At 49.3% G+C, this 13,789-nt stretch overlaps 1 protein-coding gene across 1 annotated transcript; it reads left to right on the top strand.

Annotated features, from left to right (window-relative positions):
- The first annotated feature begins 2,461 nt into the window (after positions 1-2,461).
- Positions 2,462-13,244, top strand: GEMIN2 (gem nuclear organelle associated protein 2). Its single transcript, XM_066612464.1, has 10 exons — positions 2,462-2,620; positions 2,695-2,791; positions 3,067-3,156; positions 4,079-4,138; positions 4,366-4,479; positions 6,976-7,020; positions 8,042-8,110; positions 10,396-10,506; positions 11,260-11,318; positions 12,795-13,244. Exons 1-10 carry the CDS (start codon positions 2,502-2,504, stop codon positions 12,832-12,834), a joined length of 804 nt encoding a protein of 267 aa, XP_066468561.1. The 5' UTR covers positions 2,462-2,501; the 3' UTR covers positions 12,835-13,244.
- Positions 13,245-13,789: the final 545 nt, after the last annotated feature.

The following is a 13,789-nucleotide window of genomic DNA, read 5'->3' as shown; positions in this document are numbered from 1 at the left end:
GAATTGAAGAATGAAGTTGCTGAGCTCTTGACTAAAATATGCATGTTGTTCCTCAAAACCACGGTGCCAGAAGACTTGAGGATAGCAAATGTCATACCAATCTTTAAAAAGGGAAAGGGGGGACCCGGGAAACTATAGGCTGGTCAGCCTAACATCTATACCGGGTAAGATGGTGGAATGCCTCATCAAAGATAGGATCTCAAAACACATAGACGAACAGGCCTTGCTGAGGGAGAGTCAGCATGGCTTCTGTAAGAGTAAGTCTTGCCTCACGAACCTTATAGAATTCTTTGAGAAGGTCAACAGGCATGTGGATGTGGGAGAACCCGTGGACATTATATATCTGGACTTTCAGAAGGCGTTCGACACGGTCCCTCACCAAAAGCTACTGAAAAAACTCCACAGTCAGGAAGTTAGAGGGCAGTCCTGGATTGAGACCTGGTTGAAGACCAGGAAACAGAGAGTGGGTGTCAATGGGCAATTTTCACAATGGAGAGGTGAAAAGCGGTGTACCCCAAGGATCTGTCCTGGGACCGGTGCTTTTCAACCTCTTCATAAATGACCTGGAGACGGTTGAGCAGTGAGGTGGCAAATTTTGCAGATGACACCAAACTTTTCCGAGTGGTGAAGACCAGAAGCGATTGTGAGGAGCTCCAGAAGGATCTCTCCAAACTGGCAGATGCGCTTCAATGTCAGTAAGTGTAAAGTCATGCACATTGGGGCAAAAAATCAAAACACATATAGGCTGATGGGTTCTGAGCTGTCTGTGACAGATCAGGAGAGAGATCTTGGGGTGGTGGTGGACAGATTTGAGGCCGCTGCGAGATAAAGGAAGCTGGACTAAATGGGCCTATGGCCTGATCCAGTGGGCCTGTTCTTATGTTCTTAAACTACAATTCCCAGGAAGGCTTGCAGGTCTCTTGTTATCTGGTGTGCTCCCTGGGGCATTTGGTGGGCCGCTGTGAGATACAGGAAGCTGGACTAGATGGGCCTATGGCCTGATCCAGTGGGCCTGTTCTTATGTTCTTAAACTACAATTCCCAGGAGGCCTTGCAGGTCTCTTGTTATCTGGTGTGCTCCCTGGGGCATTTGGTGGGCCGCTGTGAGATACAGGAAGCTGTACTGAATGGGCCTATGGCCTGATCCAGTGGGCCTGTTCTTATGTTCTTAAACTACAATTCCCAGGAGGCCTTGCAGGTCTCTTGTTATCTGGTGTGCTCCCTGGGGCATTTGGTGGGCTGCTGTGAGATACAGGAAGCTGGACTAAATGGGCCTATGGCCTGATCCAGTGGGCCTGTTCTTATGTTCTTAAACTACAATTCCCAGGAAGGCTTGCAGGTCTCTTGTTATCTGGTGTGCTCCCTGGGGCATTTGGTGGGCCGCTGTGAGATACAGGAAGCTGGACTAGATGGGCCTATGGCCTGATCCAGTGGGCCTGTTCTTATGTTCTTAAACTACAATTCCCAGGAGGCCTTGCAGGTCTCTTGTTATCTGGTGTGCTCCCTGGGGCATTTGGTGGGCCGCTGTGAGATACAGGAAGCTGTACTGAATGGGCCTATGGCCTGATCCAGTGGGCCTGTTCTTATGTTCTTAAACTACAATTCCCAGGAGGCCTTGCAGGTCTCTTGTTATCTGGTGTGCTCCCTGGGGCATTTGGTGGGCTGCTGTGAGATACAGGAAGCTGGACTAAATGGGCCTATGGCCTGATCCAGTGGGCCTGTTCTTATGTTCTTATATCAGTATTTTTAAACCTAGGATGCCAAGAACATTTATTTTGAAAAGCAAATTGTTTGTGCAGATCCAGACTGAGGACACAGTTTCTTCAGGGGCTGGAATTTTTCCCAGCTTGTGGAGCATGTTCTGTGATTGACCCGTATTTATGTGTGACGGTCAGAAACAAAGCACTGGCAGCAGCTCCGGTGGTCCGAGGAAGTATCAAATGCTGCCCGAGGTGCCAAAGCGGAGCCCGTGTTGCGCCCAGCAGCGCATCGCAGGAATTTCGTGGCGCCGGAGTGCCCGGAAACTGCCTCTGCAGCCGCGTGGCGGACCCGCAGCTTTCCGCTGACGCTCGTCGCTCCAGCGGGGCTTGCGCGCCGAGAAAGCCGTCCGAGCGGGAGACTCGCAGCGCCCTCCCGGGGAGTCCCGGTCGCGCTCGGCCTGCGCAGGGACTCAGGCGCGGCTCTCCCGCAAGGACTGCGGGCCTCGGCGCCGCGCAGCGGGGCGCGCGTGCGGAGGTGCTGCCGCCGCCAGGCCTTCTGGGACGCCGAGGCGCGCGTCCGGCGCCTCAGCGGCGCTGCAGCGAAGCCTCTCCGGAGCCGGCGCGCTGCGGGCCAGTCCCTGCAGGAGCCTCGGGCGGCGTCGCAGGAGCGGCGGCCCGTGCGCGGGAGGAGGGCGCCGAGCGCGGGCCGCGGGGCGTCCCCCGTCCCGGGGCGCGTGCGGAGCGGCGCCGGGCTCCTCCCACTGAGCTCCGCCCGCGCAGGCGCGCTGGTGCCGCCCGCGCGATGGAGGCGGAGGAGCTGATGCCGCGGCTGCTGCCCGTGGGGGGCCCGGCGGAGGAGGAGGGGGAGGAGGACCCCGCCGCGCCCCCGCGGACCCCGCAGGAGTACCTCCGGCGCGTGCAGTGAGTGGGGGCCGGGCGGGGCGGGGGTCTCCGGGCGGGCCGGGCGCGCGCTCACCGCGGCTGTGGCGTTGCAGGCTGGAGGCGGCGCGGTGCCCGGAGGTGGTGGTGGCGCCGCTGGACCCGCGCAGGCTGAGGAGGGCGCAGCAGCGGCCGCGCACCGTCAGCGTCCAGGTGAGTCCCCCTCCCCGCGGGGAAGGGCCGCGCAGCGCCACACGCGGGTCGCGCGGCCCGCCCGCCCCGCCCTCGCGGAGCCCCTGCCGAGGCCTTCCTGCCCGCGCCCGCCTGGGGCTCGGAGCGCGGGAGGCGGCGGCGCCCGCTCCGCGGCCGGCAGGGGGCTCCTGGCCGCCCCGCTTCCCCCGGGGGCTCCGCGCGCTCCGCCGGCCGGGCCCGCGCAAGCGGCGGCGCGTGCTCGCTCCCAGCCCGCCCGTTCCGTCTCGTCTCCGCAGCTCTGCGGGTGCCGGCCCGCCCCCGACGGCTACTCTCCGGCTCTGGCCTGGCAGCGGCAGCAGGCGGCGCACTTCTCGGCCGTCCGCCAGGTACGTGTCTCCGCAGCTGCGGCACCCCGGGCTTCCCGGGACGGGCCCGCTGACCACGACCCTGCCCGAGGCTCGGCCCGGCCCGGCCGGAGGGGCTGCTGTGCCGCTGGCGCTGGAGGCCGCGCCTGGGGCTGCAGCCTTGGAACAGGTGAGCCTGCTTCTGGGCCGCGTCCCCCCTCGTGGTGCTGCGGGCACCTGCGCCCGCAGCGGAAGACTGGATAGATTGGCCCCCAGTCGTCTGCTGATGAGCTGGACACACTTCTCGTAGTCAGAGGATGTTTCAGATCAGTCGGCTGCTAAACTCTTTGGCCCTAAAGGAGTTCTCAAACTTTTAGCACCTGGACCCGCTTTTTAGAGAAAGAATTTGTGGGACCCACCTGAAGCAACGTCAGGGACATAATGGACCAGGGAAGTTTTTCACAATCCTACCCACTGCGGTCCTACCCACACTTACCCAGGACTAAGTCCCCTTTACTTTCAGTGTTAAAAGCATACGCATCAAACTTGTTATGTTACAAATAGAATATGATTCGTGAGCCACCTAGTGGGTCAATTAGTTTGAGGAACACTGATTTAACCTGTTTTGCTTGTTAACAGCTCAATCCTATGCATGTTTACTCAGAGGTAATTCCCACTAGAACCAATAGGGCTTTCTCCTAGGTATCTGTGCATAGGATTGCAGCCTAAGGGCCAATCCTATCCAAATTTCCAACACCAGGGCAGCCACAATGCAGCCCCAAGGTAAAGTAACAAATGTTTCCATACTTTGAGGAGGTCTCCAAGACTGCCTCCCCAACATAAGAAGCAGTGCATACCCTATAGGCACAGCAGCACCAGCACTGGAAAATTAGCTAGGATTGGGCCCTTAATCTTGTCATTTTAGGGGAATGTTCATATTTGGTTTTCATTTTAAATATTCCAGAGTGTGAACAGGCACAAGGATCACTGGAAGTCACAACAGCTGGATAGTAACGTTGCGATGGTGAGTAGATTTTCTTCAAGGGCCTTGAACTGGCTTTCTGTAACAGCCCAATGCAAAGTTTGAGAACTGCGCTCTTTAGGAATCTCTTTCCTTTTACTCTTGCACTAAACTGTGAGGCACAATGGTGCTGTATTAACTTAAAGTGTAGGGTTCAGAGGGGGGGCAGACACCACAGTCTGTTACTTTCATTGTATAGAAGATTTGACTTCCTTGTTTGCTTCCTGCAGCCCAAATCAGAGGACGAAGAAGGCTGGAAAAAATTTTGTCTGGGTGAAAGATTATATTTAGACACAGCGGGTGAATTATCCAGCAATGAACATGATGGAATTGATTATGTACAGGTGGGTATGACAGTTGGGTAATGGCAACAGAATGTATAAATACCACACACTGACCCAGGGTTCTGGCGCATGCTCTGATGTACGTATGAAACTCTTTCATACGTTTCATACATTGAGGTTACCAAGTTCAGTCTCCAGCATCTTCTGTTAACGTTTCTGAAGCAATGCAAGATGGGAAGGGCCTCTGCCTGAGACACCAGGAACGTGTTACCAGTCAGAGGTCACAGTTCAAGACTAGCAGGACCAGCAGTCTCACTTTCATTGGCCTGATCCCTTCCAGTGAAAGGATGTCCATGAAGTTTTCCTTTATCTTCTGGAATGAGCGGAAAAGCTACAATGACCTAAACTTGCAGATCTTTCCTGACTATCTCTCATTTCACCTTAGCAACAATTTTTTTTGCAGCAGGAAGAGTAGGGTCCACAAGAACTACTGCACCTATAGTTCCGTGTTAGTATTCTAACTGCTACATGTTTTTAAACATATTGGATCAATGGTTCTCAAACTGGTGGGTCGTGAGCACCAGCTTGTATATAGCTTCCCTTGTCCCTTTAAGGGACAGGGGAAGGTGGGGAGGTAGCGATGCAGTCCCCAGGATTGTACTCCTTATGGGGGTGGAAGGAAGCTATTTTTACTTACTGAGGGTAGCTGGCAGTTGCAGGGCTACCCGAGTAGCCCTCTCCAGGGCTCCCAAATGCTTAGAATGTTGGCATAGAATGTTAGTCTATAGAATAGTCTGCTGGTATAGTCATAGAATGTTAGTCTGCTGGTGTTCTTTTGCATCTATTTAGATTGTGAGCCTTTTTGGGACAGGGAGCCATTAGTTATTTGATTTTTCTCTGTAAACTGCTTTGAGTACTTTGGTTGAAAAGTGGTATATAAATACTGTTAATAATAATAACAATAATAATAGAATGTTGAGAAAAACCGGTCGCCAAGCAACCAGGAAGTGCTTAGCAACTGGTTCTTCTCAGCATTGGGGAGCCCAGCAACTCCTGCAGCTGCCAGCAGCCCTCAGTAAGTAAAACTAGCCCCCTTTCACCCCCGTTAGCAACACAATCCTGGGGATCGCGTTGCTGCCCTAGCCCCTCCCCGCAAAGACTTACTTAGGGAGTAAAACTCTCCCTAAGTTTGAGAACCATTGTATTAGATTATCATGTTCAACTTTTCCATAGTAGTTAATAGCACAGCAGCTTGGCAGATGGGATACTAGAACCCTAACATCTCTGTTGACAAGGAAGAAATTAAGGGTGCTGCTGCATTTGCCTGTAATCTTAGCTTTGCAGCTTAAGTACAAAAAATTATAGTTCTTTTCTTTAAACAGAAAACCCCCCTGGGATCACGTCATATAAACATATGTCTGGCATGCCATATCACAGGTTTTGAAAAAATCTAGCTATAGGGCATCACTCTTTGATAAATACACTCTTCCCTTGTTGTTGTACCTAATTTATTCATGAAAACGACCTTAGCAAAAATCTGGATAATAGGTACAACTGTTAATTGTACAGTTGCTCAATGGGAAACTGCCAATTCATTACAAAGCCATTCCAGGCTCACCCAAAAATGACCCTAAATGTGCCTTATACCATGAGGAAAAGGTTAGATGGCATGAAAAGATAGAACAAACAGCAATTAGTAACATGCAGCATCAGTAAAGCCTTCCAGTTGACAAAGTGTTTCAGAAGTGCTAACTTAATGAGGTTCAGCACCTCAAGTTTGAGTCACAAACTGTGAGCAACTCCCTTGCGTGTAGCATATTTTTCCCTTTTTCCCAAGAGTATTCACTTTCTGTCTTCAGGACCTTTCTTCACAGTGATTCATAGAAGCACAGCCCAAAATCTGATCAGCTGTAAAAGATAGTGTATAGCGCACAGACCTTGAAAGTGCAGAGCTCATTCCTGGGTATGCAAGGCAAATCCGCCCCCTTCTCTGTTGCCAGAGCTCAAAGTGGGGGGAAGGTCTCCACATGGGATGTCAGCCTTGCCTCCATGAGGGGCTTGGTCCTTCTCCCTCCCCCCACCATCTTGGTATGGATGAAGAGGGAGGTCTTAATATGCACATTACGGATCTGTGACAATCCTTAGAGTGGACATGCTGATACAGAGGGACGCATGTGCATTACACTGTTGCATGCCTGAACCAGCTTGCCAGGGGTCTTGGGATCCTGGGCAAAGTTGCTAAGAGGTGAGCTAGAATTTAGGAGATGGTAATAGAGGCTTCTTTTCAAAATTGGTTTGTCTTCTCACTTGCCCTGGAGTGCAGCTCCCTTGTGAGAAGCTCCTTCCCCCATGGAAAGAGCGTTGCACTTGCGCAAGGGGCCTTTCCATGCACAGAGCAGCCTCTGACAACTGTTGTGCATTCAGTGAGGAATGTGGCCCATCTGCAGGAAAGCGAAAGGCGCTCATGCTGGTGACATCCATGCCCAAAACTAAACTGATGTGTATTCAGCAAATATTTCTGTATTCTACACATTCATGTGTTTTTTTTTCTTCCAGATTGGCTTTCCCCCTTTGCTGACCATTGTTAGCAGGATGAATCAGGTAACTCTGCTTCTATAATTCTATAAAGGTGGTTGCTGGTAAGTCTTTTATAGCTGTAGGGTCCCTTACCAAAACTTTTCTCCATATCAGAGGAAATGGTTGTCTTCACACACGTAATCCATTGGAAGTTTTGTTATGCTCGCCTCTAGATTTATTGGGATCTAACAACAAGAAAACATGCTTTTACACTTGCATGTAAGCATGTAGGAATACTGATCACTTGCATACTCCGGTTTATTATGCTAGCATAAAAGAAGCTTCTCAATTACTTCATGATGGTTAGCAAAATAAACTACCTGTACATAATATCACAAAAATGAAATTACATTGACATTGGGGAGTAGCTTTGCATGTGTACTCAAGTTGTGATGGCTGCTAATTAATCTAGTTGGTTGTCCGTCCCTTGTGTTTCTGCAAAACATCCCATCGGTGCAGACCAGTGGTTCCCAAACTTGTGGGTTGCGACTCGTCGTCGGCTCCTTAAGGAGCAGGGCGATGCCAGCGTCGCAGTCCCAGGCGTTGTGCTACTGCCAGTGAGAGAAAGGTTTGTTTTACTTACTTAAGCGAGTGCTGGCCTCTGCGCAGGGGGTGCAGGGAGCTCTGTGAACACCTCCGCAGGGCTCCCCAAGTATCAGAATGACTAAAAAATAGCATTCGGAACTCCCTTCTGGTTTCATTATTGAAAACTAAAAGTGGATTCCGATGGCTGTTTTTAGTCATTCTGAGGTTTGAGGAGCCCCATGGAGGCATCTGCAGGGCTCCCCGCACACACACCCCCAGGCCTGCATTTGCTTATGTAAGTAAACTCCCACTTCTGCCCTCGGCAGCGGCGCAATCGTGGGGGTTGCATTGCTGCCATCCACCCGCCCCTGCAAAGATTTACTGCGGTCCCAAAGTTTCAGTAGAACTTTAGGAACTGCTAGTGTAGACTTTTCCTGCTAAGGCAGGGACAGTACAGAAGCGCCAGTTATGCAAGGTACAGACAACAGTTATTCCTCAGCACTTTTCTTTCTCTTAAAAGGTAACCGTAACCAGTGTCTTAGAATACCTGACAAATTGGCTTGCAGAGAAAGAGTTTACTCCTGAACTGGTAAGTCTCTTTTGGTTCATGTTGAAAGGCAGAGCAGAAAATTTATACTTTTCTGGAGTTAGACTAAAGGTGAGTGAGAAACAGATGCATAAAACAGTCGTGTGGTGGATCTTTTCTAACTAACAGTCTAAATACTTGCTTGGCAATTAGCAGTCATGCCCCAATTATGATCCTGTGGGCATTATCCATCATCATCATCAGCTGTATATACAGCTTTTCAACAATAAAAGTTCACAATGTAGTTTATAGGCAAAGTCAGATACCTAATGGCTCCCTGTCCCCAAAGGACTCATAGTCTAAAAAAATGCAGAAACGCCAGCAAACAGCCCCTAGTAAAGACACTGTGCTGGAGTGAAAAGGACAGTTACTCGCCCCATGCTAAATATAACAGGAAAACCACTTGAAAAAGTTAGCAGGGGACATACCACATGCCACTCTAAAAGGGTTAGCTTTTCTGTATCTCTGCTTTCACCATTCTAGGTTGGTTTGTGAGAATGGACGATGGCCGGATCACAAAGGATCTCCTCTGTGGAGAACTAGGGCAGGAAAGCACCCCACAGGCAGACCACAGCTGCAATATGAGGATATTTGAAAGAGGGATCTGAAGGCCTTGGGAATGAACCTCATCCTCAAGGGAAACCTTGGCTTCTGAGCATCCCACTTGGAGGCAGGCTGTGCAGCATGGCCTCTCCCAGTTTGAAGAGACGCTTGCACAACTGACTGAGGCAAAGAAGGAGGGCTCAGGGAGACAGACCAGGGACAGACTATATTTGCTCTCAGTGTGGAAGGGATTGTCACTCCCAAATCGGATTTTCCAGCCACACTGGACACTGTTCCAGAACCATTATTCAGAGCACGACACTATAGTCTTCTGAGACTGAAAGATGCCAGTTACGTGTGCTCCTTTACTTGTAGTTACTGTGGTTGCCACAGTTTTGTAAGAAGCTAAGCAGGTGCTATAGGCTCCAAAGACGAAACAAAAGCTTTGTATTCGCACACAGTAGAGGGTCATGAATAAGAAGCCCCTGGTCACCCTGCGTGCAGTCTACCGTGTTCTATCACACATATTTGGGTAGATACCTGAGTAGGCTGGACTTGGCTTGGTAGAGTTCTTAGGAACATGGATAACTAATAACTAGGTATTTCTATACCACCTTTCTGGTCTTGAATTACTCCTCTGACTTTATTCAAGGCGGTTTACATAGGCAGGCGTTTCTAAATCCCTCAAGGGGATTTTTACAATCATGGAGGTTCTCTCTTTCAAGAATCAACAACATTTCAGAATGGATCTTCCTGGTTTGGTCTCCTGGCCTCCAGTTCTCCCACGCAGGCTGGCAAGCAGCTCCATCTCACATGGAGGGCAGCCAAGATGCTTCTTGCTCACAAGAGCAGGTGGAATCACTCAGCTTGGCTTGTCAGCTGCTTCAAGGTCTCGCCATTCTCAGCCGTTCAGGGAGCTGCCCATGTCCTCGAACTGCCGACCTTCTGATGTTATCTTCAGGCTAATGGAGGCTCTACTCTCTAGACCAGACCTCCTGCCCACTCAGGAGGTGGTTGCTGGTTGACTCAGACTGGCTTGTTGATTATGCTGGTTGACTCAGACATGAACCTGTCACATCTTGAAATAAATAACTTTCTGGGTGTAGGTTGACAAAATTGACAATACAGGTTGAGACTAATTATTCACGTGGGTTCTGGATGGCAAAAAATGCACTATAGCAAATCAATTTAAAAAACAAAGTTTCTTTGCTCCCTTAATTTCAAAACAGCCTTGCTGACCTTTGTGATGTAAGATAAGAATCATTAACAAGACAATCCATCAATCAGTCCTCCTCCAAGCGCTTACAAAGAGCTGAGGGCTTACACTCAGCCCCTCCCTTCACCAATGCAAAGGGATCACCTTTCTTTCACATGCTCAGGGGGAAGGGAGGGGTCGCCTGGAGAGAGAAGGATTGTCAGCCAGCTTGTCTTTGGCTGGCTTGGATTGTCCAGCCAAAGCCAAATGCAGCCAGCTTGGATTGTCAGCCAGCTTCCCTCTCTCCCATTAACAAGGCTAATGTTAAAGGACTGTTCAGTTTTTAAAACTGATTTTAAAGGGGTGCATTTTCCCCTTTTCCAGGGATCAGCACATTCCTTCTCATCTGCAGGGGCCATTCGTGTGGAGTCAAATCCGTGTATAAATAGGCTGGACCTGTAGTCCATTATTTTTTCCGTTTTGCTTAGGCACAGTATCAGTGGTTGCAGTCATCATGTTTAATGCTTAACCTTTGGTCCAATTTATCCAGGGCAGATGGCTTTATGCTCTGCTGGCCTGCCTTGAAAAACCTCTGTTACCAGAAGCTCACTCTCTAATTCGGCAACTGGCCAGACATTGTTCTGAAGCGAGAATCTTGGAGGTAAGCAAGATCTTCCGTCTAATGCAGCAGAACCAGCAGAAAACAAAGTAGAAAATGCTGCAGGAAGAGTTCTTAGGATTAATGCTGTGCATTGATCTGAGCTGTATTGTGTTTCTCTGACTCATTCTGAGAATCCCAGTTAGACATTGAAATTTTGGAATCTGTTACTGCAGCATTTCTCAGTGTTTGTCCCCCACTGGACCACTTTGCACTGTCCACCTATTGGAAGCACCACCGGAAGTGACTGGCAATGACATGGCCAGTTACTTCAAAATTGGGAGCCCAGACGCGATGCAACCAACACTGGTAAGAGGCTCAGGGTGGGTGGGAGGGCTTTTTTGAGCGTGTGAAAAGCACACAGTGGAAGTCTTCCTGTGGAGCCAAGCCTCCTACCACTAGTCATATTGCATTGCTGGTCTCGCTGCCAGGCTTGGGTCTGGGGGTCCCCTGAGTACTGTCAGACCCGTCAAGTAGCACTGGTGGTACGAATACTGCTGGTTGAGAAATGCTGTTACAGCAAATGTTGAAATTCATATGAATGCTGACAACCCCAGAACTTCACGAATGTCTGAAAATGTTTTTTCCTCCACCAAATGGTGGCAAGTGCATTTAGGTGACTTTCCAGATTCACTGATAATACAGATCAAGACTTCAGACAGTCACAAAACGTGCCTGGGATGTAAATGTTAACACACACCAGTTCTGGACATTTATTGTAACATACTCTGCTAACTCTTGTCTCCTCTATTGCAGGAGAACAAGAATGATGAAAGTGCGTCTGCTCTGAACTTGTTGATCTGTTTAGTTGGCAGGTAACAACTGCTCAGTTTGCTATTCACTTAACATCTATGTTGCTGTGCCTCGATTTCCTCTGCAGCTGGCCAAAGGATTTCGTACTCACATTCTGCCGCAGTAGTTTGGTGGCGACTTCAGGGGTAGAATTTAGCCATTACAAGCCTATGATCCACAGTGACGTGGATGATTATGGGAACATACCCTGCACTAAGCAGCACTAATGAGTCCTACTACTGCATTATAGGTTATTGCAATCATCTGGATTGTGAGTGTGCCACAGTGGAGTGTGTATATAGGCAGAGTGGAATTGAATAACATCACAGGATCTCACAAGTTCCTCCAGGATGTTTTGGCTTACAGTGCTAGACTTTTAACACTCTTGCATTATTTAGGAGAGGTCTTTGTTGCTTTACTTGCCTAGTATGACCACCTGTACTTTATTGTCCAGCACAATCCTAGGCATGTCTACTCAAAAGTAAGTCCCAATGTACTCAATGCGGCTTACTACCAGGAACGTGTGTATTACAGCCTTAGATGCTTGACAACTCTGGTTTCAGAGACAGTGTAGTACAGGGGTCTCAAAACTTAAGAGGGCCACATCAAATATCTGGCATGGTGTTAGGGGCCGGAAAAAATAAATACATTTTAAATATAAAATTTAAGTAAATACGTTAGAATGCCTCAGAAAGCCCAAGGCCTTCAGGCAGCCCAAAAATATCCCTTCTGGTTTTTCGGGAAAACCAGGAAGTGATGTTTTTAGACTTTTAGAAGGCATTCTGGGGTGCATGGCCTCCCCAGCCCTCAGAACACCCTCCAGATGAAACTGGAGCACAGCTTTGGCCACATTGAGTTGAGTGGGCTAGAGGCCTATAGGGGACCAGGCACGGGCCGTATCTGGCCCCTGGGCCGGAGTTTGAAGACCCCTGGTATAGTACAGTACAGCATTCTAGGCCAGGGGTGTCAACAGATTTTGGCAGGAGAGCCACATCATCTCTCTGACACTGTGTTGGGGGCTGGGGGGGGAGAGAATCAGTTTACATTTCAAATATGAATAAATTTACATAAATGAATATATTAGAGATGGAACGTCTGTTTAGGAATGTCTTGCAATAGCTCTGGGCCTATAAAAGGCCTTGCACTAAGCATCACAGACGTGAAACAGCAAGCAGTGGAGGGAGCCACAGCTCACACGAGAGGTTAAACAGTCGCCCTCACATTGAGAGCAGTTGTGTCGGGCCAGCACAGGCTCCAACAAGTCTCCGAAGAGCCAGAGGCTCATTGGAGACTGGGGGCTCCCCATAGGCCGGATTGGGAGTCCCTGAGGGCCACCAGTGGCCCCGGGGCCGGGGTTTGGGCATCCCTGCTCTAGGCAGATATGTGCTGTTTCTCCTTACACACTTGGGTCTTGTCAGATACGTTTTCTAGTAATTTATGCAAGTTTCATAGCGTGCGTGTGTGTGTGTTCTAATGTATTTTTTTGTTGTCTCAAACAGGTATTTTGACCAGCATGACCTGGCTGATGAGCCTTGCTGAGAGTCTGGGAAATATAAAGGCCAGTTCAAAGGGAAATGCCAGGGCATGTTTTCTTTCTCTCTTGTGCAGAACAGCAGCCGCACCTGCTTTCTGGTATGATGTCAGCGGGTAGGGGAATTGTGCAGCCTGGGAATAGAGGAACTTAAAAGTGATTTGAGCAGGAGTCCAAGCCTGGCTGCATAACTCAGTTTTTAAAAACGTCAGCCATAGTGGGCCTGAACATGTTCAATATGGTTCTGTATGCCTGTGGCAGCCAAGGAACACAAGAACTGCACAACTGCCAGAATGGAACAAGGCTCATTCGTTGTTACCACCTGCAAAAAATGTAATGATCCTTCCCCGCCCCCCTTAAGCCAATGTAAAGCTTTCAAAGACTTTTAACATTTTACAATAAAGTTTTCAAAAAGATATGAAGGTTTTGATGCCAAAGTCCATTTTTTAGACTAATCGGTTTTGGTTGATTCTGACTAAATTACCAAATACTGTTTTAGAGCTGTGATTTCCAAGTGTCAGGAAGGTCACGTATTGGATGTATTGTCAGAAAAACCCTGTTTTTTGCAAAGAGCCAAGTACTGCAAATCATACTATCCCACCTACCGGTTCATGCATTCATAAGAGCCACCCCACTGGATCAGGCCATAGGCCCATCTAGTCCAGCTTCCTGTATCTCAGTGGCCGACCAAACGCTTCAGGGAAGACACTAGACAATAGACACAACCTGCGTCCTGGTGCTCTTCCCTGCAGCTGGCAATCTACCTCTACCTTGCACATACCTATGATTTGTAACCTGTATAGGACTTTTCCTCCAAAAATTTGTCCAATCTCCTCTTAAAGGCACCCAGGCAAGATGCTGTCACTACTTCCTGTGGCAAGGAGTTCCACAGACTAATTATACACTGGGTAAAGAAATTCTTTTGTGTGTCCTAACTCCCCCAACACACAACTTTAGTGGATG

This window comes from Tiliqua scincoides, chromosome 1 (assembly GCF_035046505.1).
Source record: "Tiliqua scincoides isolate rTilSci1 chromosome 1, rTilSci1.hap2, whole genome shotgun sequence".
Lineage (NCBI taxonomy): Eukaryota > Metazoa > Chordata > Lepidosauria > Squamata > Scincidae > Tiliqua > Tiliqua scincoides.
The sequence above is the reverse complement of the archived record's forward strand: the minus strand, read 5'-3'. Positions and strand labels throughout refer to the sequence as shown.